The sequence below is a fragment of the Bos javanicus genome, chromosome 4 (genome assembly GCF_032452875.1).
Source record: "Bos javanicus breed banteng chromosome 4, ARS-OSU_banteng_1.0, whole genome shotgun sequence".
Classification (NCBI taxonomy): domain Eukaryota; kingdom Metazoa; phylum Chordata; class Mammalia; order Artiodactyla; family Bovidae; genus Bos; species Bos javanicus.
In genome coordinates, this window is record NC_083871.1 from 75,404,463 (window position 1) to 75,428,992 (window position 24,530).

The 24,530-nt window shown below is 49.7% G+C and overlaps 1 protein-coding gene and 1 non-coding gene across 8 annotated transcripts in view; one reads left to right on the forward strand and one right to left on the reverse strand.

Moving 5' to 3' along the window:
* Nucleotides 1-566: 566 nt before the first annotated feature.
* LOC133246972 (small Cajal body-specific RNA 20) lies at nucleotides 567-704 on the reverse strand. The gene has a single exon (XR_009736218.1). It is a non-coding gene; the product is annotated as a small Cajal body-specific RNA 20 (non-coding RNA).
* Nucleotides 705-2,328: 1,624 nt separating this feature from the next.
* TNS3 (tensin 3) overlaps nucleotides 2,329-24,530 on the forward strand; it is a 222,886-nt gene continuing 200,684 nt past the window's right edge. For 2 of the 7 annotated variants that reach the window (XM_061414391.1, XM_061414392.1), the window contains exon 1: nucleotides 4,940-7,367. In XM_061414391.1, the coding sequence (XP_061270375.1) occupies nucleotides 7,158-7,367 (210 nt within the window). In that variant the 5' untranslated portion in view covers nucleotides 4,940-7,157. Of the gene's footprint in view, nucleotides 2,435-4,938; nucleotides 7,368-24,530 lie in introns of those variants that run through there. The other 5 variants (XM_061414398.1, XM_061414397.1, XM_061414399.1 and 2 more) reach the window with 5 other exon arrangements.

Sequence of the window (24,530 nt, forward strand, 5' to 3'; positions counted from 1 at the left end):
TGGGCCCATCTTTGCATGAAATGTTCCCTTGGTATCTCTAATTTTCTCGAAGAGATCTCTAGTCTTTCCCATTCTACTGTTTTTCTCTATTTCTTTGCATTGATCACTGAGGAAGGCGTTCTTATCTCTCTAGGGATTGGTCAAATCCTTTTGAAGAGATGGTGAACGATGGGAGTAGAATTTGAGCAGACCTGGCCTTGGTCCTCAGGGATGAAACAAAAGGTCTGCTGTGTCTCCTCCCTGGACAGGCTTACTTTGGATCCAGGGCCACACAATTTTTGATGACTGGCTACTTTATTTATTTTTGGCTGCGATGGGTCTTCTAGTTGTGATGAGTCGTGGCTATTCTCTAGTTGCACTGTGCAGGTGTCTCACTGAGGTGACTTCTCTTGTTGTGGAGCATGGCTTCCAAGTGCACAGGCTTCCGTAGCTCTCGGGCTCTGGAGTGCAGGCTCAGTACTTGTGGTGGTGTACAAGCTTAGTTGAGCCGTGGTATATGGGATCTTTTTGGACCAAGGGTTGAGCCTGTGGTTGGCAGGCAGATTCTTTTTTTTTTTCTTTTCTACAAATGTCTGGGGTAGGAAAACACGGCTTCCCAGCTCATGGCGGCCCCAACGACAATGACTCTCAAGGGCTGATTTTGGCCTCCAGTCCTGGCTAAGGAGAAAAGGGACCTCCTTCAGCTCTATGCTTCCCTGGTGGCTCAGATGATAAAGAATCCGCCTGCAACACAGGAGACCTGGGTTCGAACCCTGGGTGGGGAAGGTCTTCTGGAGAAGGAAATGGCTACCCACTCCAGTATTCTTGTCTGGAGAATTCTATGAGCAGAGGAGCCTGTCAGGCTACAGTCCACGGGGTCGCAGAGTCACAACCAAACCACCAACAGTTTCACTTTTACAGCTCTATGGGAGAGAGGCCCTGGCAGGCGAATTCTTAATCACTGGGTCACCAGGGAAGTCCCAGCTGGCTACTTTGAAAGAAGTCCATTCATGAATGATTTTCTTGTTGAGTCTCTCTACTGGTCCTGACAAGCTGTGTTTTTCTGCTCTGTGCATGGGCAGGATGGGCAGAGCTGGACCCAAAAGGCCGGGGTAGATTAAGGTACTTCATTTCTGAATCAGGGACAGTTCCTGGTAATTGCACCCTGAGATATGCCCACTTTTTCAGGTGGGAGTCCAAGAACATTTGGTCGGAGTGACAGATACAATCTTAAATAGCTTCTGCAGGATGTAGAGTGGAGTACCTTCCTGGAAAGTCTTCTTTGTGTCAGGGTCTTTGTGTGTTCACAAGATAAAGTGCTGATGAACCTGTTCTTTTGTACAGGAGGAATAGCACTTCTAATTCTGCATACGGGCATATGTCTTACAAGGGGAATTCAAGAGCATTCAGTCCACTCCCCACATTTCACCAATAGGGAAGTCAAGGCTGAGGGACAGATGAGGGGCCGTCTCTGTCTTGGGGGTGTTGGCATCTATCTGTGTTTCCTCCTCTGGATCCTCTGTCTGCAGCCTTCTTCTTGTCCACTCCTGGCCTGCTCATTTCTTGCTCATTTCTCCCCTTTCATTTTAAGAAGCTTCTGCTGCTGCTGCTAAGTCGCTCAGTCGCATTCGACTCTATGCGACCCCATAGATGGCAGCCCACCAGGCTCCTCTGTCCCTGGGATTCTCCAGGCAAGAATACTGGAGTGGGTTGCCATTTCCTTCTCCAATGCATGTATGCATGCTAAGTCGCTTCAGTCGTGTCCGACTCTCTGCAACCCTATGTACAGCAGCCCACCAGGCTCCTCTGTCCACGGTATAGGCAAGAATACTGGAGTGGGTGATCATTTCCTTCTCCTCATTTTAAGAAGAGGTGATTTCTGAAATCTTTCCCCACTCCTTCCCTCCACTGGTCGGACTTTCCAGGGCTTCCAAAGCATCTTGGGTTTCCTCTGTCACTGTCTTGTTCCTTTATGTCTGCATTACTCCCGGTTGCTTACTTTTGTGAGTTACAGGCAGGCAGCGAGATTTTGCTTTCTTACACACAATACTTACAGTGCCGAATGAATGAATTAACGAAAAAATGAACTAGTTGTGCAGGAATCAGGAAATCGCTTGCCCATCCGGAACACACCAGCCCCCTGAACACTTTGAATCTGGGCTGCTCAACGGGTCTAATAACTCCCGGTTCCACCTGGCCAACTTAGGGAGGTCCCAGAGGCGCATGGGGCCCGGGGCGCGCCTGGAACGCGCCGCATTGTTAGGGCGATGAGGCCAGGTGACCGGCCGGCCAGGGCGCGGCGGCGGCGATTGCCCGTGCCGCCTCGAGGGGGCCCTGCGGCGGGCGCGGCCGCGAGCCAGGAGGACGGGCCCGCCCGCGCGCTGCTTGCGCTGTTCCGAGCCCTGCCTGCTGCGGCCATCGCCCCGCGGGACCGACCGCGCCGCCGCTCGCCCAGGTACTGGAGCGGGGAGCGCACCGCCAACCTCTTTGTTTCGAGCTGGCGCCAGCGTCCGCTCCAGGGGCTCGGGGCGCGCGGGCAAACGGAGTTCCGCGCGCGCGGGGACCTGAGCTGGGGCGAGCGGGGACCGAGAGCTCGGCCGGGATCCGGGGTACCAGGGAGCAGGACTTAGGGACGGAGGCTGGTGAACGCGGCGAGGGCGCGGGCGGGATTGGCCAGGGTCCCGGACGCTGTTTGGGGACTGGGGCGCGGGGACAGCGCTGGGGCGGGCGGATGCAGCCGGGGAGCAGGCCAGCTCGATCGGGGGCCCGCGGGCCAGAGCGGCACTGTTGCGGCGGCGCCCGGGTGAACTTCGCTCTCTAGGACGAGTCCTGAGACTCCGCAGCGGAGAGCCGAGCTTGGAGCTGCAATGAGAAGGCTCAGGACCCTTCTCCGGCTCTTTGCAAGCAGGCTTTCCGGTGCGTTTCTCTTTCCCTTTCCCTGTGTTGGGCGGGAAGCAGGGGGTCCCTTGGTGCTTCCTTCCTAACTTCTGAAGGAGCGGGAACCAGGCCGGGGGCGTGCGTGGCCGAGGCCACCTGTGGCACGTGCCTGCTGGCACGCCGGCGCTGTAGCTGACAGGCAGGAAGAGGGAGGGTCTGGGACTCGGTGGGCGCCGTCGGGGTCTGATAAGTGAGCCGGGGTCTTTTGCTTGAAGTGATATGAAAATCTCTGTGGCGGGAAGGGGCTGAAGAGCTCCACTCCAATTCTTGAGACAGCGCTGGTTAAAAAATAAAAGCCCATGGAATGTGGGGCCTTCGGAGACCACTATTGAAGGAGGTCGCTGCCCACTTAGAAGCACCCCCAGACCCCTAGGGTGTCCCTGTCCTTCACACACTTTGATCTGCTGGCAGTCCCCCCCACCCCCCATAGTCTCTCTCTGTAACATGAGCCCATGATCATGGAGGACTCTAAATATACTGAAAATTTGATTGAAAATTATCATTGCATCCATATCACTTAGCCCTTCAGAACTAACCATCGTGGCATTTTGGTATATGTGGTCAGTGGATACTATTTTTTTGAAGTGCTTTAGTTCATTGCCTTTTGAAAGAGATATTTATGTCCTTGTGATTCTTCCCCTCTTTAGGGCCTGGGAGGTTATATTTGCAAATCAATCAACAAGTATTAAGAAAGGCATTTCTGTGCAGAGGCCTGGAGGGGCGAGGGAGTCGCTGCAGCTGGAGGATGGTGGGGGCTTGGCCAGTCTGCAGGGAATGAGGGGAACTCAGTGCACAGGGAGCTGACTGTGGGAACTGGCAGAAGGCCAGACTCCTGACCTCAAAGACAAAGTAATAGTAATCTTAGTAATTTTACAAAGTAATAGTGACCCCAGAGGCAAAGTAACAACATGATCATAGTAAATCCTACATGTTTGCTTGTGCTAAATGCTTTGCATACATGCATTGCATTCTCTCAAATAACAACCTTTGGAGGGAGCTGGGATAATTGCTCCATCGTACAGATGTGCAAACTGAGAGGCAAAGAAAGGCTAAATATCTTGCCCAAGTTGTTGCTCAATCAACATGGGGGTGAAGCCCAGGGTTTGTCCAGGACAGTGAAATTCCAGGGCCCTGAAGTTGCTGCTGCTTGTCTGTCAAGTGGATGCATGTCCTGACAGCAAATTTCTCAGCCGAGGTGTCACAGTTATCAGCAGCAGCAGATGAATCATTTCTTTACAAACCACGGAGAAGATAGAAAAAGGAGTAGCCTCCGGGAGCACTCCTGGATACAAATTGACTTGGCTTTTTATAAAAATGTAGCTTTGGCACCTCTTGGTTTTAAATGGAGCTATTTGCAAAGGTGACCCTGGGAGCTAAATGTCACCAGGTTGAAGTCTGTTCCTGGGCTGCAGGAGGTATTACTGATGGGATTAAAAATGGCCTGGGGGAAGGCACAAAGCAAGAACAGAGAGGGGAAAGATTGAGGAGGGAGAGATTTCTGACCCACCATGTGGCAATGGCAGCTTGTACGCAAGGCCCAAGGCCTATTTTACAGATGAGTATGTTTGTTAAAGGGCAGAATGTTTAGGGACCAGATCAGACCCAGTCCTCTGGCTCTCCGTGCCTGCAGTACTCCTTCTCTAGGGTCAGCCTGGCGTAAACCACCACCATGCTAGAGGACAACCTTTTGTCTCCCAACCACACCCTGCCCTGACCCCTCCACTCACACCCTCAGACTCTTATGGAGGCCAGGTGCAGGGTGTTCCTGCTAGAGAAACAGCCTCCCGAGGGGAGAAAGTTACCTTGTATCCCAGCCACCTAGTGCTCCCGGAGTAGAGAGGCTTCCTTACCGTGGGTTCCGCTTTGTCTTAGAAAGGACTGTTTTGAGACTGGATTTGAAGAGTCTGCTGGCAGCAGAAGCTGGAGAGCGATGGGGTTCCCGAGGTATGCAGACCCTGAACCCCAGGCTCTTTCCTGTGAGACCCGGTGAGTTAGGGGGATCATCAGTGACCTAGGGCTGGCCCTGTTCCCCTGGAATCCTTTGCAGTTGTCTCTATTAATCCAGAACAAGAGGTCTGGCTAGTCGGTTTGTTCAATAGGCATTTTGTTAACTCCGAATAGCTACCTTTTTCTGGCTGTTAGCAAATGTTTTTAGAATCTTACTGTCGTCATTATTGTCCAGATTCTGAGCGCTGCTCTAGCTATGGAAAGAATTACTTCTGTTAACCCTCATGGCTAAGCAGAGGCAGGTGTGAGACGGTGTGATGTGACCCGATCTTCCCAGGGATGTCCATGTGGAGCTAATATTCAAACCCCGACTGTCCGACTGCCGGGATGTATTCTCCGTGCTTCCTCACTGCTTTTTAAAACACCTAGACGTTAAAAATCAGTCTAAATGCTGCTGAATGTGAGTTATCTTCTCTTAGGCTCAGAAGATGTTTTGAATCTTCCAGTGTGTTGAGGCCTCAGACCAGGCAGATTTGCCATTCTGTAGTTGTAAGTGGACTCAGTGTGGGAACACTTGTCTGCTTCTTGTCTGTTCTTTTCCCATAAAAGCAGCAAAGTAGAATCTCCAGGTTTCTGGAGCTTCCTATTGCACTCTGAATTTTAGGAATGTGTTTGGTGAGCACCTGCCTCACCTCCTCCCCTCCACCTTCATTTTGGTGTGTGTCAGCCAGGTGTCTTGCCGGATCCATGAACTAGGCCCTCCTGTAGGAACACCTCTCTGTTCTGCTCTGTATGCACTTGGGGTCCCAACTGTATGCCTGTCCCTGGTGCAGGGGGGCCGGATGTCTCCCACCTGCTGTCCCAGACCCCTCTGGGGGCTCCCTGGGTAGGAGGGAGGAGCCAGTGAGGATGACCGCCACCTGGGCCCACTGTTGGGAGCCGTCAGAATGCCCTACGGTGTCATTAAGGGGAAGATAGTCATCAGAATGACCCCTAGACATTTAAAGAGTTATGTTATTTTTTAAAATAGGAAGGCAATGATCTGGTATTAATGTTTGGTCCCAAATGGGCTAAATTACTGAAAAATTTATGTTTAAGGAAAATTCCTTCTTGTGGATCATTTCCTGATTGTGCCAAGGGAGTGCTCCCCAGAGACACCAACTCTGGGAGAGAAGGCTTTGCCCTTGTTCTGCCACCCCCCTCCCCCGCTCCCAGCCTGGTAACCTTGCAAGATTAATGCCTTCTTCTGATGGTGCGGTCACCCATGCACCTGGGGGTGCTTACTTTCCACGATCAGATAGATCATCACCCAACGTTGCAGGAAAATATTTTTATCTTTGTTTTCCGGAATGTACACTGAGACTCAGCAAGCTTAAGTCACCTGCCTGTGTCATGGGACTGGTTGTAACTCAGGTCTGTCTGGGGACAGAGCCTGTGCCTGGCCCTCACTCACAGAAGGCACGTGTCCCCTTGGTTACGGGGGCCTGAGCATGTGCAAGGAGGGGGTGGTGTGGTGTTGGGGGAGGTCCCAAAGTGGAACCCAGGGATCTCTGGTTCTCAACCTGCCTCAAGTGCCTGGCGGAAGCCCCGTAGCTCTCGGATGCCCACTGTCCACAGCTGGCCTGGGTTCCAGCCACAGCTGCTTCCTCAGACACAGCCTTCGTCCCTCTTCCTTCCTCCCTGGGCTGTGACTGTGGCATGTGGCCAGCTGCCTGCCTTCCTCGTCCTCTTCTCCTTGAGGGAGTTGATAGCACTTAGTACACCTTGTACTAAGGTGTACTGGCTGTACAGAACAGGCCTGGCTCTGTTCTGAGACTGAGGTGACATCTGTGGGAATTCTCATTCCAGACAGTTGGTGCCACTCCGACCAGCTTGCACCCGTGGGCTGAGTCTCATCTCAGGTGGGAAGGGTCTCATCTCTTTTCACTGTGTCTCAGTGGGTGGCAGCATCACGGTGTGACCTGGTACCTCTTGAGTGTAGCTTTTCCAAAACTGGTGATAAACAACAAACCCTAAAGTTTTAAAGAGACACTCATGAGATAGGTGCCCCGGTGGAAGACGGCCAAGGCTCTTGAGAGGGGCAGAGGCAAAGGCTTTGTGTGCCAAGTACCCTGCTCCACTCTTCTTCCAGGGAGAGGCGGCTGTGGCCCGGGAACTTGGGAGCCGGGCTTTTCACACAGGATGATTCAGGAATCCGCTTCCCTCAATCCCCTGGCCCACAGCTGCTCTGTGTTGCATCTCACTCGTTGTGGAGCCTCCCAGGGCGTGGGGGAGCAGCCTTCATCTGGCCATGCATGTCGCCCCAGGGCCAGGCTGGGCCATTAGCTGGGGCGTCTGCGTTCTGTACACATTCCTCCCGGACGACGACGACGACGGGGCTGCGGCGCTGGCTGCGGGAACAAAAGGGCTCCATTGACTCTCCTCCGCTCGTAATCCATCACCTTTCTCAGAGGTTTCCTGAGTGCTCACCCCTCACTACTGGTGATTTTGGACGCACATCAAAGGTACGGTGAAGGCAGCGTGCTGGGAGGAGAGAGCCGGGCTCTGGCAGCCACAGATCTGGGGTAAAAGGCACCCTTTGTCCCGAGGCTGCCCTCTTGGTTCCCCACCTGCAGCCTGGGGATGTCACTGCCTTCCGAGGGGCTCACACCAGCGCTCCTCCTGGGGGCTGTTTTGTTGACTACCGGGTCTCCTGTGTGGCCCAGGGCGTCCCTCCTGCTTGCTGGCTCTTGGGCCACTGCTCACTCTCATTCTGCCCAATTGACACTGCTCCCCCCACCCCCCGCCCCCACCCCAGGGCTTCTGTTGAAACATCACTTCTGCATTCTTGGAGTCCCTATCTGATCCCTGTCAGGGGCAATCCTTTGTTATAACTGGAGGAGGTGGTGGGGGATGTGGGAGTCTCCTTTAGATCTTGGCCAGGTGTGTTTCCAGTTTGTCTTCTCTGGAAAGATCTGAAGTGGCTGGGGGTGGAGGAAAGGGGACACAGCTCTGCTTGTGTCCACTGGTGGCTGAGTGAGGCAGGACTGGCTCTCAGCTGGCCAGGCGCATGTTTTCTCTTGTCCTGCCCTAGGAGGGGAAGGGACGTTTGTCATCTATGTTGCTCAGGGGGTGGGAGGGGATTCCCAGGTAATGGATGTGCCTTTGTTTCCTAAATTAATTTTTGACTCTTTTTCTACAAAGTAGTTTTTGTGTAATATATTTTTTGTAGACTTAGAAAAAAGGGAGAAATGTTAAAAATGCAGGAAATGTGGCCTAATAGTGCCACCCATGGAGCAGTGTTTTCACCCTCTTGTATGCTGTGTGCATTCTATGTTTTTCAAGTTTACCGATCTGAGATCATATCGTAACAGTGTGGCAATGTAAGCAATCCCCACTTGTAACTAACTCTGCATTCACACAAGTGAATTCAATTCACACAGTACAGAACCCAGTATGTACGTGATGACCATTTATTTGTCCTCTGGTCACTTGCAGCCTTGTGTGCATTCTTGCATAGAGATTGGGCAAGATCCTGGCCAGTCATGTTCTTGGAAGGACTTCTAAGGTCAAAGAACATAAACTACTTTTGATTGTGGGAAAATGCATATAACATAACCATTTTCAAGTGTTCATTAGTGGCATTGGTACTTTGATATTGTGAAATCATCATATGCAGAACTGTTCTCATTTTGCAAAACCAACTCCATCCCCAGTAGGCACTAACTCCTCTTTCCTCCTCGCACAGCCCATCACCCACCATTCAGCTTTCCATTTCTATGAATTTTACTGCCCTAGGTGCCTTATGGAAGTGGAATCATACAATATTTGGTGTTTTGTGACTGGCTTATTTCACTTTACTTAATGTCCTCGGGTTTCATCCATGTTGTAGGATGTACCAGGATTTCCTTCTGGAATATTTCATTGTACTTAAAGACCACTTTATCCAGGTTTCTTCTGGTAGACACTTGGGTTACTTTCACCTTTTGGCTATTTCGAGTAACTCTTCTCTGAACATGGGTGTGTAGGTATGTGTTTGGGTCCCTGCTCTCACTTCTCTGGGGTAAGTATACCTAGAAGTGAACACAAGCTTTTGGAAGTCCCTTGAGATATAAGGTCAAATTGCAGTTGAGAAACGGCGTGCTGGCTGAATCCTCTTCGTGCTCACCCGCGTGCCTGAACTCCTGGCCGGGTTGGCGCCTGCTGGGAAAAACCAGGCCTGCAGGAAAAGGAAGAGAAGACTTTTTACCAAGCTATTTTGACAGATTGTATAAACTCAGTGATTAATGGAATGAGAAAGCAGGAAGAATGTCTTTCATTAAGAAAAAAAGGAGGCTTTAGGGTTGCTTGGTTTTATTTTTCAATTAAAAGGGTCTGATTTTGTTTCTGGAGAATGGTTTTAATTTGGATAAATGGTTCAGTCTGGGACCCGCATGCCAGAACCTATGATGTATGAGTGCAATTACTCCAGGTTTCCTCGGGAACAGCACAGACCTGGGCCCTGCTCTGGCTTAGCCTTGGTGAAATGGCGATGAAGGTGGCTGTGCCTTTGGGAGGCAACTCTTCTGATCAGTACATGGAGCCTGCTGGACCGGATGTTGGTGGACGCTGGTTAATTTTTACCCTTTAAGAATGTACTCACCATCTCATGTCAGGAATGCCAACTAGCAGGCCCTACCCCCAGTGCTGGAACATGTTGGACCAGAATTGCTGGCATCGTTTCCAGTGTGGGCATTTGCAGAATTGGTTGGGCTTCAAAGGAGATGGTTCATCCTTATATTGTCCCCTGTTATGGAGGCTTCCTGGCTCAGGCCGGGTTCAGGCTCTGAGCACTGGGCTTTCTACAGGGTGGTTTGGTGGGGCTTCTTTGGAGGGAGATGATGGGCTGAAGGATGTATCAGAGTCAGTGACTCCTAGGTGCTTGGGGAAGGATCCATCGGATGGAGGGTCAGTGAGGGCAGAGGCCTTGGGCAGGAGCTGCCTTTTTTGTTTCCAGAAGAGGGAAGGGATTGAGGAAGGCAGAGGAAGAAGAGGACACCAGCATTCAGCTCCATAAACTAGGAACCTTGTGTCAAAGTCTTAGCCTTCCATGCTAATGGGGGTGGCAGGTTTCATGAGTGCTGGCCACCTTGGAGCAGTGGGGGCTTGGGTAGGGAGCTCAGTCTCACACAGGAAATGTGCGTGGGTGCAACCACAGAGGAAGGACAGCTTACTGGGCTAGGTGGTCAGAGAACTGTGGAGCCTGAAGATATTTTAGCCCTGCAGATCCTGTGGCCCAGAATGAGGGGCGTACCAGCATGGTAGGGGGACAGGAGTGAAAGTCAGGTGGGGGGACAGTGGGCCTTGACCTGCAGGAGAAGCGAGTGTGCACCCAGCTTTTAGGGGTGTGGGGCTGAGCCGACCGGACCCCGGGGCGCCCGCCTGCATCAGCTGCTGCTGAGCTGCCCTGCTGGCTTGTGGAGGGGCGGGGCAGCTGCGCACAGTCCCCTGAGGAAGGTGGCTCTTAGCATAACAAATAGGAAAGTCTTTGGGCTGAGGGCTGGCCAGGCTGGTGAAGACTTTGGGTGAGATGGGTGACTGGCAACAAGAGAGTGACTTCTTTTGCTCTTTGCTCCTCCCTACCCCATTTAAATGCAAAAAAGTCCAAACTATAGGTCATCTGTAAGAGCATAATGCACTTCTATAGAATACGTTTCTTGTTAGAAACACTATCATGACTTAAATGATGTTTAAACATTTATAAAAGCTCCCCCATTCTCACACTTACAAATACATGATCGTCTTCCTCTTTCCGGCTTGGTTTTTGTAAGAGTTTGAGGTTTGGGCTTCCCAAGTGGTGCTAGTGGTGAAGAACCCACCTGCTAATGCAGGAGACCAAAGAGACAATGGTTTGATCCCTGGGTCAGGAAGATCCCCTGGAGGAGGATATGGGCCACCCCCTCCAGTAATCTTGCCTGAAGAATCCTGTGGACTGAGGAGCCTGGCAGGCTGTGGCAACAGTTCATGGGGTCACAAGAGTTGGACACAACTGAAGCAAATTAGCACACAGTGTTAGACGTGTGGTGTGTGTATGTATGTACTTTTTATGCTGATGGTTTTCCCAAACCTATATCTTATCCTAAGCATTTCCCATATTTCTGCCTGACTTCACAGTTATCACAGTGATGACCCTTATAGCCTTGCAGAGTGATGGCCATGCTTGCATGAGCTCCTAGCTGCTGGGCTGGATTCTTATTAGAGCTGCTGCTTTCAGAAGGTGAAAGAAGCAGCCTCTGAGCTCTGGCCTGCTGGGGATCCTCCGGTCGCTGATTTTGTGTGTAGCCCACAGGGAGGTATCTGCAGGCCTGGCTGGGACACAGCCCCTCTACCTGGACTGCTTGTTGTGCCCCGAAGGGCCAGGTTTTCTCCCCTGCTCCTGGGTCCTGTGGGCAACAGTGGGTGGACGTGAGTGAGGCCCTTGCCCAGTGAGGTCTTCACAAAGGCACCAGGGTCAGGGCCGGCACTGTGCCCTGTGGTCTGCCACGTGCTGATGGGATTACGTGCATCGGAGCTGCTGTCATGCTGACCTTGGCTCTGGGAGGCTTTGTGACCAGGAATCTTGGCCAGTGTCCAGCTAGAACCTGTCGGGGCTGAACTCAGCTCTGCAACTAATAATGTTCTAGTGGGGTCCAGACAGGCTCAGCTCTCAGGTTTCACTGCCAAGATAAGTTGGATTAACGGGCTGGAGCTGACGAAGACTTTTGGCCAGCAGTGATCTTTCTTGTCTGCTCTCCCTCGACCCCTGCGTTTCCCTCCTTCCTTCCATTTGGCTTCACTGGTTGTTTCTGATGCGTTCTGTCTGTTGTCAGGCCCGTGCACTTTTAGGATATCAGCTTCTCTGTGTCTTCTGATGCTGCTGGAAACGGCACGGTCTTGCCTGTTTACTCTGGGGCCAGGGCAAAAAGGGAGTGGGCTCTGCAGTGAACACTGCGGCCTGGGTCCTGCCTCTCTGGGACAGACACCTTGCTCCTCTGAAGTGCTGCTGAACACGGGGAATTGGTATAAAGGACCTCCCTGGGTTGTTGGGGTAAAGGTAATGTCATGTACACACTGGGCTTCCTGGTGGCGCTGGTGGTAAAGAACCCTCCTGCCAATGTAGGAGATGTAAGAGACATAGGTTTGATCTCTGGGTCGGGAAGATTCTCTGGAGGAGGGCATGGCAACCCACTCTAGTATTCTTGCCTGGAGAATCTCATGGACAGAGGAGCCTGGTGGGCTATATAGTACGTAGGGTCGCAAAGAGTCAGACACGACTGAAGCAACTTGACATGCGTATACATACTAGGTATCTTGCTGTTACTCTTCTTTTCACTTTGTCATTCAGCCTTTCTAGGAGCTGAATCCAGAAGGCTTTTTTGCCATGCTAGCCCGCCTCCCTGAGGTAGAGCTCCTGGGAAGGAGGTGGGTCTGTGGGGCTCCGGGCTCTTCCTACCCAAGTGCATGTCCTCTGGGAGGGAGCCTGACAGTCACAGGCTCACATTGCCCTTCTGATGCCCAGTTAGCACGTCCTTGGTCTTCTGATGTACTCTGGGGTTGGGCCATGTACATGTTGTTTGTGTCTCTCCTCACAAAAATCTGAGCTCTTCCAAGGACAGGAACCAAGGCTTCCTCTATCTTCATGTGATAAGGGCTTTGGAAGGAGCTGAGGGACGCCTGTGTGACCTTGGTCAAGGCCTCTGCCTCTGGAGCCTCCCTACTGTAAGCCTTCACTAGAGGAGGGACAATTCCACAGCTAAGTGGAAACATTTGAGAAGCTGGTTCTTTACAAGAAGAGAGGGAGGTGCTTGCATATTTTCCCAGGGTTTCATTAATTCCCCCCCCCACCCCCAAAGGGCCACCATTTTCTTCTTTCTGGGAGTTTTGCTTTGCAGTGTATTCCATGAACTTTCAGAGGAGGGCAGTTGACACTTCTTTTACAGGCTTGAGAATCTAGCCCACTGTTATTTTCTTGGAAAGTAGCCATATTTTAAGTTGTCGTATTATAGAAAGTTGATGGTCAGTGCCTGCTAGGAATCCATGAAGGCTCCCTGACAAGAGTTGGGAATACAAAACTGTTACTTCACTATTTCGGTAGCACAAAAGAATATTCATTTTGGACAGAGTGTGTTGTGGGGTTCCTTGAAGTCCACACTGTAAAATGTCAAGAATTATTTCCTTTGTCTTTCTCTCAGAATGGATTCCAGTCACTATACAGATCCACTAGCAATGTGTAATCTCTTGTCTGATATTTAAATGAGAGTTTTGTTCTTATAAAAATGTTGAGCATCCATCAGACTCCTGCTGAGAAAAGAGTCGCCTCTCCCACTTATCTGCTTCTGCCCAGGCTGCTCAGATCATGTTCACAAATTCTTTCTGTGGGAACTGTCTTTTTAAAAATATGGCTAGATTTTAGAGAGAAGTTTGGATGTGCTGTATGGTATCCTTGGTGCCTGGAGGCACATAACTCACGTTCAGATGATGACGGAAGAGTTGAGAGCAAGAGTGTGGCTTTGTTTTCCATCCACAAGCTGGGTCTCTTGATTAGTTGATGCATCTGTCCTGCTGCAAATGGCCAGTGGTCGCTTCAGGGCCTTGGCCCTAGCTAAATTCATGGCCCTGTGGTACACGACCCCCGCCCCCCACCTCCCCTGCTACCCTCCTCCCACCACAAACATCACCAGCTTGCATCTCCATGATGCTGTTCTCTTCCCCACCTGATGAATGAGATGTGGTGTGCCAGCAATTCATAGATCTCAGGCTGGTTGCTGGGAATAAAAGGTACGTACCTGAGGGTGATGATGGTGGGTGGGCTGACATTAATTATTGACTCTGTGTGAGGCCTTGTCAGAGGGTGACTCCATTGTTTCTTCCTTTGTTTGTTCATTCACTCCCTCACTCATTGCTCTCAGGCAGCTAGCATTTACTGAGTGCTGGCTGTGTCCTGGGATATGGTTAACCCTCGCAAACTCAGCAGGGCTTGCTATGGCTTGATGGCTGAGACATCAGCTTGTATGCAGCAGAACAGCATGGTGCTGGGGGTTCTTAGGACCATGGGATTGGGCTAGTGGAGGTCCTGAGGATCATGGGGCTGGTGGAGGTCCCGAAGACCATGGGATTGGGCGGTACAGGGGACCATGGGGCTGGTGGAGGTCCTGGGGACCAGAGGGCTGGTGGAGGTCCTGAGGATCATGGGGCTGGTGGAGGTCCTGAGGACCACAGGGCTGGTCGAGGTACTGAGGACCATGGAGGTGGTGGAGTTCCTGAGGACCATGGGGCTGGTGGAGGTCCTGAGGCTCATGGGATTGTGCAGTCCTGAGGACCACAGGGCTGGTGGATGTTCTGAGGCCCATGGGATTGGGTGGTCCTGAGGACCATGGGGCTGGTGGAGGTCCTGAGGCCCATGGGATTGCACAGTCCTGAGGACCATGGGGCTGGTGGAGGTCCTGAGGCCCATGGCATTGGGGAATCCTGAGGTCCATGGGGCTGCTGGAGGTCCTGAGGACCATGGGATTGTGCAGTCCAGAGGACCACAGGGCTGGTGGAGGTCCTGAGGACCATGGGATTGGGGGATCCTGAGGTCCATGGGGCTGATGGAGGTCCTGAGGACCATGGGATTGGGTGGTCCTGAGGACCATGGGATTGGGTGGTCCTGAGGACCGAGAGTTCAGAGCTGGGGATTCCTCCATCATAGCTCTCATTGTGTCCATCTCTAGTTACTTATGACCATCTAATTCTGAATTCTCACTGTCATTTTGAGATTGAGGCCACATCTGTCCAAGGCTGTCTCTCTTGGGGCCAAGGGGCCCTTCGGCTCTTGTATGAGAGGTTTTTTGCCATCATTCAGGACCGTGGAAACTTAGCATCATCTGAATCTGTGCTTAAGGGTGAAAGGAAAAGGAGACAGACTGTTAAAGAAGTACAGATAAACCCAGTGGATGGTTGTTGAACTTAAAAGACTGCTTTTCATCCAACCTCATTTTTAAAAATGGTCATATTTTCTGGAGAATAGTATAGTCAACGGTTGCATACCCTTCACCTTGATTTTCTGCATGTTTTTTTCCTTGCCATTTTGTCACATTGGCTGTATCTCTCTCTATTTAAGTGATATCTCTTTTTATTTACATAACTTATGTGTCTATCATGAACTTCATCCACAAATACTTTAGCCTGTGTTTCTTGAGAACAAGGACACTTTCCCTCATCTCTCAACCTCAAGACCATGATCACTCTAAGCAATTTAATTTTAATTTGTTGACATCAGCTAATGTCTAGTTCTCACTTAGATTTCCGCATTGGCCCCCCAAAGTGCTTTCTTGCTGTCCTTAATCTGTTCTGAATCTCATCATGGCTATGTGTCACACTGTGTGATTTTATCTATCTGTGCCCTGAAAGTGGGAGCAGGCCACCAGCTTTCTTTCTTTAATATTATTTTTTTTTTTTTCATGGCTTTTCCCCCCTTGAAGACATTTTTTTAAATTTTGAGGTGATTTTCAGGCAGTTGTATGACATAATACAGAGAGATCCTGTGTACCTTGACCCAGTTTCCTCCTATGAAAACATCTTGAAAAACTGCAGGACTATGTTACAACCAGGATGTTGTCATTGATAGAGTACAGAACATTCCATCTCTACAAGGATCCTGGTATGTCCTTTGTAGCAAGCTTACTTCCCATCCATCTGCACCCAAACTTCATCCTAACAGTCACTAATCTTCATGTCTGTAGTTTCGACATTTAAAGAATGTTACATAAATGGAATCATACAGTCTGTAGATTTTTGGAATTGGCTTCTTTCAGTCAGCATAATTCTCTGGCGATCCATCCAGGTTGTTGCTGTATCAGGACTTCATTCTGTTTCATTGCTGAGTGTTACTCTGTGGTGTGGATTGACTACTGTTTTTTCACTGGTTGAAGGTCATCTCTGCTAATCTGTGTCTTCAATCCATGAACATGGTATGTCTCTCCCGTTGTTTAGATCTTTGATTTTGTTCACTAGCTTTGTGTAGAATTTAGCATGTAAGTCCTATATAAGTTTTGTTAGATTTACACCCAGGTATTTACTTTTCCTTGAGTGATTGTAAATGGTACTGTATTTTTCATTCTGGCTTCCATGTGATCATTGCTAGTGCATGAAAGTGAAGTCACTCGGTTATGTCCAACTCTTTGTGACCCCATGGACTGTAGCCTACCAGGCTCCTCCATCCATGGGATTTTCCAGCCAAGAGTACTGGAGTGGGTTGTCATTTCCTTCTCCAGGAGATCTTTCCGACTCAGGGATCAAACCTGGGTCTCCTACATTGCAGGCAGATGCTTTACCTGCTGAGCCACTAGAGAAGAACAGTGCTTAGAAGTACTATTGACTTATGCATGTTTATGTTGTATCCTATGATCTTTGTCAACTCATTTACTAGTTCTAGGAGTTTTATAGATTTCCTGGGATTATCTCTGTTGACAATCATGTCATCTGAAAATAGGGACAGATTTATTTATTCCCTAGCTTTGAGGTTTTGAAGAGCTGAGGGCAATTTCCTCATAGGATATGCTAGCTTGGATTTGAGTCTTTTCTTGTCATTACATTCAGGATCGCATAGGTGTGAGGTGGCGTACTCTGCTCACCTCATGTCAAGAGGTACAGTGTCTGTTGTCCTGGTCTTGGCCCTCAAAGCTTAATTACCTGGTGAAGGCCCTAGAATTTCTTGGTGTCAGGTATATCTTCTCCTTTGTCCCTTTAAGACTGTGAGCATCCTGCTTCCTGATCACCACTCACTCAGTGGTTCAGCATCCAAGGATAGTCCTTGCCTGAATCAGTTATATATTGAGATCATGAAATGCTGGACTTTTACCATTTAAGTACTTTGCAGACATTATCCTACAAGTAATCAGACTGTTAATTACCAATTGTCTTACCTGGATAGAGTAAGATAATTTTATTTATTGTGTTTATTCTTTAGATGGTTCTGTGAATTTGGCAAAAGAAGAACGCTCTTTAGTTTGTTTTTGTGATGATACTCTCAAGTGCTCTCCAGTGGCACCCTACGTAATCTTCCTGGAAAAAGACTGTAGCTATCACTACAGCCACGCAGCAGATGCCAACCCAGGGCTCACTTGCCCAGCTCAGCCCACTGTTTGGGTGGGTTTGCCGAGAGTCTGTATTTTCTGACATATGTCTAAGTCAGGGCTTCTTGAAGTGAGGTCTCAGGACCAACATCAGCATCCCCTGGGGGCTGTTAGAAATTCCAGGTCTGGGCTCCACCATACTCTGGTCTGGGAGTGACAGTTGCAGGGTGTTCAGATGCCCACTCAAGTCTGAGAACCACTGGTTAAGTTTATCCATTCTTCTGCATGAAGCACTAGCTCTGGAAACCCAGTGATGGTTCAGTCAGATATCTTTAAAATTCAGTTTGGCTTTGCAATAATCCGCACATCTTTTTGTGTCAGGCTGTGGCTGGTAATTTTTCCAATTCCTCTCAGGGGTCTGTGCCAGGAAAGAGCTGCATTTACTTAGGAGAGCTCCATCCTTTAGCCACCTGAGCCCTCAATTCCTATTCCTGCCCAAGACTAGGACATCCAGCAGAGTGTAGAATTGGAGAGTGAGGTCTGCATTAACAAGTGTAAATTTGGGCATGTTTTCAGCACTCATTCATATTTCACTTTGTCCCCGACTGACTGGCTTGCTACCTTAATGAGTGATAATCTATATTTCTGGAGGCCTTTGTTGCCAGCTCTTCTGGTTGAAAATAGTTTTATTCTTCATCAAACACATGAAGATGGAAATTCTTTTGTGTGCAAGACAGTGTGCTCTTCATGCAAAGGGAGACGAGTTGCTTCCAGCTCAGAAGCTGAGTTTAGCTCTGTGCACACATGAACTTGATGTAGGAAGAGGGTGCGTTCATAAGAGCAGAAGGACGTGCTGTGGGAACTGATCGTGACTAAGAGTGAGGCAACAGAGAGCCTAGGGTTTAAAGCAGATGTTTCAGTCAGTCAGGTATATCAGATATCTACAGATACATGTCTATATAGATCTATCTATCATCTATCTAGATAGATGAATTTGAGGGGGCTGGTGTGTTTGAAGTTTGCATGGCAGGCTAGAAATTTCCACAGGTTCTGATATTACAGTTTTGAGTTGAAAACAGTCTAGAGCAGAATCCCTCCCTCTATTTTTTCCCTTTAGTCTTTTCTCAAGGCTTTTAACTGATTGGATGAGGCCCACCCAATTATGGAGGAAAATCTGCTTTACTTGATATCTACTGATTTAAATGTGGATCATATCTGAAAAAACCTTTACAGCAACATGTAGACAGACATTTGGTGTCATAACCTAGCTAAAAGGACACAGAAAATTAAGCATTACAGAGGAGAATCTGGACTAGATACAAGATTCAAGTGGCAACCTTACTTTGTATTATCTTGGGAACCCTGGACAATTTACTTCCTTTTGAGCCTCTGAGGTCAAGGGCTCTTTAGGTGCAATGGCTGTTTACTGATTTATCTAAGTAGAATAACGAGAAGTAATGTGGACATCAGGCTTGGTTGATCAAGCAACTCAACCATGTGACTGCCCATAAACTCTCTTCTCTGCCTTTTTAGTTGTCACTTTCTTTCCCTGGTGGGCCTCCTGTGACTACAAGATGGCAGTCAATTGCCCCTTGCATACTTCTGGAGAGAGAGCTTCTCTTCTAAGGCCATTCGACAAATGTCCTTTGGCCACAGAAGCCTTGCACTGACTGGTTAAGCCTAAGTTGTAGGTTTTTCCTGTAGTCAGTGACTGTGGTGGAAGAGGGGAAGATTTATGTGGGTTGGTAAATATGTGCCAGAAAAGTCACCAATGCTGTCCCCTCGCTGGTTGGCCTCAGCCCAGGGCTCCCACGAGATAATGCACTGGCTGGCACATATAAGTACTGAACAAAGTGGGCTGTGATTATAATATCCCCTACCTGGAGAAGCAGGGAAAGTCTTCTGTACATTGGCTTAGAATAGACCTAGGTGGATTTACCAGGAAAAGGTCCTTATTGAAAGGGACTTACTGGCAGGAGGGGTAGAGTTCTCTGTTGCCGATAAGTCCTGCTCTGTTGCTTACTGACCTGTGACCTTCAATTCCCTGCATCTCAGTGTGTTTCTCCTGGAAGACAGGTGATAAGGCCTCTGTAAAGGGTGTGTCTTAGCATGGTGGTCAAATAAGAAGTTGGAGAAAGTGTATTTTCCTCCCATTACTTATGAAATGCTTTCGGCTTAGGAGCCATTTTTATATATTTTGTCTCACTTGGTGCAGTTGGCATGACTGTTGATTTTGGAACCATTGTCACTGGCTAGGGGTTTGAGAGTCCCTGAAGGGTGGGTCCCAGGGAGGGGGTTCCAAGTTTCCCGGCTCTGATGCTGTTGTCTGTAGTGATGTTTGCACAGGGCAGAGGGCCTGGCCTGGTGGTGCCCAGTAGTGAGTCCTGACTTGGCTTTGAGGTGGGGGCAGGAGCAGGAACTGGGGTGGCCATCATGGTGCCCAGAGCGGGAGTCTTTGGCACTCATCTGGGCTCCTCCACCCCTGCTGGCAGCTTGGTATGTAATTGGCCACTGATGCATTGTCTCCAGGCACTGATAGAGGTGGCCAGCCTTGACACCTACTTCCATATGCAAAGTATTGATAAAGTGACAGGTCTTGAACTTAATACCAGTGTTCATCTTCGGGCAAATCTAAAAGAAGTCTTGTCTGTACACATAGCTAAGAGACTGATGACCTGTTCTGCAGGCAGTTAAGAATCCCACTGAAAAGTCACACCATCTCTAAGGGTGTCCACACAGCAGATCGGAGAGCTTCACCCAGTGACCCACTTCAGCAGCAGGCACCTCACCGTGATGAAGGATGTGAATGTTCAACTGTCTGTCCTATCCACCACTGACCAAATAATTCTAATTCCATTTCTTGGAGTTTTTAAAAATAATTGTAAATGGTGCTGGAGATATTCTTTGCAGAACTTCATTGAAGAAAAGTGGCTCACTGCCATTTCCAAACTGATCACCAGCTGGGCCCTGCTCAGTGCATTGTCCCCTGGAGGTGAGTGCATCTGGAGTGTTTGCCATCACTACTAAAACGGAGAAATATTCTATCAAAGTGCATTGCATTTGGGCCCCGGTTTCCTGTTGGCCTTGAGCAGCCACTCAGTTTGGTGTGGGTGACTGTGCCAGTTGTCTACTGTGACACAGACCACCCCAGACTCAGAGGATTAAAGCAACAAGGTTTATTTCTCATGGTTTGGGACAGCCTGGGGTTGGGGTGGGGGGATGGGCTGGGCTCAGCAGGGGCTCTGGCCACCAGCCTGTCCCTCCTCAGGGCCATGGGTCTGGGGTGTTCCTCAGTAGAGAGCTTTTGGGTTGAAGAGGGCGAAGGCAGAAGCTGTGGGCCAGCCCTGCCTGTGTGCCAGCACTTCCAGCAGCTTCTGTGGGCCACACACAGCGAGATCTATGCTGATTCAAGGTCCCTGTAGGGTGAGAAGTGTGGAGCAGTTTTTTCTGAAATGCCGCTAGCTGCTCCCTTTAGTGACTGCGCACATTCTGTTTCACTGTTTGGCCTCTTGCTGATACCAGCGGCGCAGGTACCTCAGGAATCACCCAGCTCCGTCTCATTCTGAGCCTGGTGTGTGGGTGTGCGCTGGGGCCATGGGACCTCTTCCTCCAGAGTTCTCCCTGAACAGAACTGTCTGAATGACCGTGAAAGTCCTCCAAGAAGACAGGCCCTCGCATGTCCCCCTGTGTCTACTCTGGGCTCTTCCATCCTGTTCCTTCATCCTCCTGAGGACAGTGGAAACTGGCTGTGCTCTTGCCCAGTATCCTGGGTCAAGGTTTGCTTCTCAGAAGACCAGGGGTGAGGTTACGTGCTCAGCACCACTTCTAAGAGGGGGGTCTCTGGGGGCACATGTCTGAAAGATGAGTCCGGAGGCCGACTGTGTGTCCCGAGGTCTGTGAGCCACTTGCTCCCTGGATGCACTGATTCTAACTGTCAGCGGACACTCCTCTGAGCTGGTGGCCAGCTCTGAGGACAGGTGTGGAGCCTGGAAGATGCTCAGGGACTGTATAGTGGCCACCTTCCTCCAGAAGTATGTGTAGCCCGGGGATGTGGAAGAATTGCTGTGTGATCCTGGGGCAGTGGATTTACTGTTTTGGAAGGGTCTGTTTCATCTGTGAGCTGGGAGAGGAGGCTGTGAGGTTTGTGAAGATGATTTTAGCTCATGGTGATCTAGAAGAAGAAGAGTATTTCTGGAACTGGCACAGCTCAGCTGAGGGCTGGGCCTCTGGTCTGGTGTGCACAATCTTGCTGGTGTTTGTGTGGGAGTGTGGTGCTTGCATGCTGCTGTCCTGGGTGGGAACCTGCTGGGCAGCCCCTGGAGCCCAGGATGCCCAGACACATGCCTTTTAACCACAGACATAAATGTGCTTGTTATGCTCATCCTTGAAACCTCCAAACCCACTGAATTTTAACTTTAGCTCCATGACTTACTGCCTTGCCAGATTTCCAAAATGATTTGAAAAGCATGTGGAAGTATATATGTGTGAAGACTGGGGGCTTCCCAGGTGGTACTAGTGGTAAAGAACCCATCTGCCAATGCAGGAGACATAAGAGACATGGGTTTGATTCCTGGGTTGGGAAGATCCCCTGCAGGAGGCATGGCAACCCACTCCAGTATCCTTGCCTGGAGAATCCCACGGACAGAGGAGCCTGGTGGGCTACAGTACATAGGGTCGCAAAGAATCAGACATGACTGAAGTGACTTAGCACACATGCATGCATATAAAGATGATTAAATAGTCAAAAGGAAATACAGAGAGAAAGAAAGAAAATATAGATCTGAGAAGCCCATGTAGCCCATGGAATGTCAGTGTCCAGTGGATATTTAAAAAATTCTGTGTACCACAATGATTTAGCTGTGAGCCTCCTGGCAGCCAGTTGGGTAAGGGAAACAGTTGTTTCTAATTGTTTCATTGTATCTATATGATAAAAATAAATGAACTGGAGAAAAACAAACAACAGAATCAGAAACAAGTTTTTCCAAATCTGAATCTTGAGGGAATGCCTCTGTAGAGTCCCTGGAGAGTCTTCAGTTACATCCTGCAACCAGCATAGTAGAGAAGTGGAGCACAAGTTTCTAAGAGCCTCCGTGGTGGCCAGGGGCAGTGTAACAAACTCAGGTCTGCAGGAGGAACATCCCAAAGAACATAAGCATGCTACTCCAAGTGTACCACTTAGATACAAAGATAAAACCCTGGAATATTGTCCTTGAACTCTAGGGTCCTATAGGGCCCAAAGACACTCAGATCTATTCCAGTCCCCTGCGCCTGCCAACGCGTGTTTGCCTCTGCTGGCTTCCCTTGGGGGCATTGTGGGGGCCCTGGGCTTCCCGTGACTGGATAGAACCTGTGCCAACACTGCTAATTCAGCACACCCTCACAGAGACCATCTGTGCTGCCTCCTTTGCGTTTTGCATCGTCTTCATGTCAAACTGATGAGTCAACAGGTTCTGCTGAGTAAGTGTTCTCAGGAGCCTAAAGCTGCTTGTCCAGTATGTTGATGCTGGCCACGTGCATGAAACATGGCCGGTGTGACTGGGGAAGGGAATTTCAGATTCCTTGTTAATTCTAAGTCATTTAAATTTAAAAGCTGTTAGCAGAGTACTGTTATTTTTCCATTGAACACAACTTTATTGTTTTGCTGGGACTATATTTCACTTTAACTCAGAAATTTAGTGTCTAAACTGAGATGTGCTGACTGCATAATATGCGCAGAAGATTTTGAAGACAGTGCCAAAAAAAAAAAGGTAAAATATCTCCTGAGTAATGTTCGTGTTGATTGCATGGTTAAAAAAATAACCATCTGGATATATTGGGTTAAGTAAAATATATCATTAAAATTGCTGTCATCTGTTTCTTTTCAAAATGTGGCTACCAGAAATTGGAAAACTATATAAAATGTGGCTTGTATGCTATCTCCAGTGGGCAGTGCGGGCCCAGGGATGCCCAGATGTCCTGGTTTTGATGCCTTCTTGACCTGGGGGCAGACAGAGTGCGGCCTTGTGGATCTGGGGGTCCGTCCGTGCACTGGACTCGTGGTGCAGCCCCCTCCTGCTAGTGAGTTAGAAGGAAGAGGAGGACCAGGTAGTAGAGGCCGGGTCAGCAGCTGTCCTCTCGGGGACAAACACGTGTTCCCAAGGCACCCTTGGACATAGGTGCCTAGGCCCTGGGGGGACGCATTGGTTGTAGTTACTCAGTGTGGATGTTATTTAAATTTCTCTGATCCTTACTGTCACTCCCTTGAAGGGGAGGTGACATTTCACAAGTTCTTGGGAATGTTGCCTTTGAGAGTCCTTGCTCTTCTGAGTAGTTACTCTGTGGTGGCGCTAGCTGTAAAGAACCCACCTGCCAATGCAGGAGATGTAAGAGACATGGGTTCAATCCCTGGGTCAGGAAGAACCCCTGGAGGAGGGCATGGCAACCCACTCTGGTATTCTTACCTGGAGAATCCCATGGACAGAAGACCCTGGTGGCAACAGTCCATGGGGTCTCAAAGAGTTGGACACAACTTAAGCAGCTTAACACACATTGCTGGAAATCTGTATTCAGATTTCCCTGATTGCTTCAAAATGACTTTTCTAGTAGGTTTGTTAGAATCAGGATTGTAACAAGGCCCCACACTGCACTGGCCTCTCTTAAGTCCTTATTCGTCCATCTGCTCTGCAGCCCTCCTCTCCTGTAGAAGATACCAGGTGGCGGGCAGGAGGGCCTGGCATGGGTGGAAGGGGTGGGTGGACAGAGATAGATTGGGTGGGAGCAGCCTTTAACACCCTGTGATGTGTTAAGGGAGGGTTGGGGTCATGCCCTTGACCTTGATGGAGGCCTTGAAGCTGGGAGAGCGGGAAGCCTGTCCTCTCTTGCTGGGTGGGTCATGGTGATTACAAAGAGGAGATTAGTTTCTTGTGCCGCCTCTCAGCTGGCAAGATGTCTGTATGTCCTCTCGTCTGTCCTGGCCTCTGGGTCTCCGTTCTTGGTGCATGAGCAGCCTAGTCACTTCTGTGTGCCAGAAAGTCCTGGGGACTCACCAGTGAGTGAGTGAAGTCGCTCAGTCTTGTCTGACTCTTTGCGACCTCGTGGACTGTAACCTACCAGGCTCCTCCGTCCATGGGATTCTCCAGGCAAGAATACTGGAGTGGGTTGCCATTTCCTTCTCCAGGGGATCTTCCCGACCCAGGGTGTGAACCCCGGTCTCCCGCCTTGCAGGCAGACGCTTTAACCCCTGAGCCACCAGGAATATTATCAACTCACCAGTGGTGAATGTCATAACATTGTCCCCGGGGGACAGCCGTCCTGGGGAATGTCCACCCTCAGTATGTATATCTGAGCATGCTTGCTCAGTGTTTCATATTTACTTAGCATACGCCTTGAAGAGTGCAGTAATCAGCTTGCTGGGGAGTGGTTTTGGGCTCTAGGAGGTTTCAGCTGGCTTTCCCATGCCCTGGTCCATGGACTTGCTCCCGGAGGTCCTGCAGAGCCCCCTCCTTCCCCTTTAGGAGGCTCCATCTGGTGTCAGAGCTAGATTTTCTCGCTGAGCTTGCATAGGGGGACACGCCAGGGGAACCCCCAAGCGGGCCCTGAGGGGTGGAGATGCGTGGGACCACGAGTGAGGCCAGT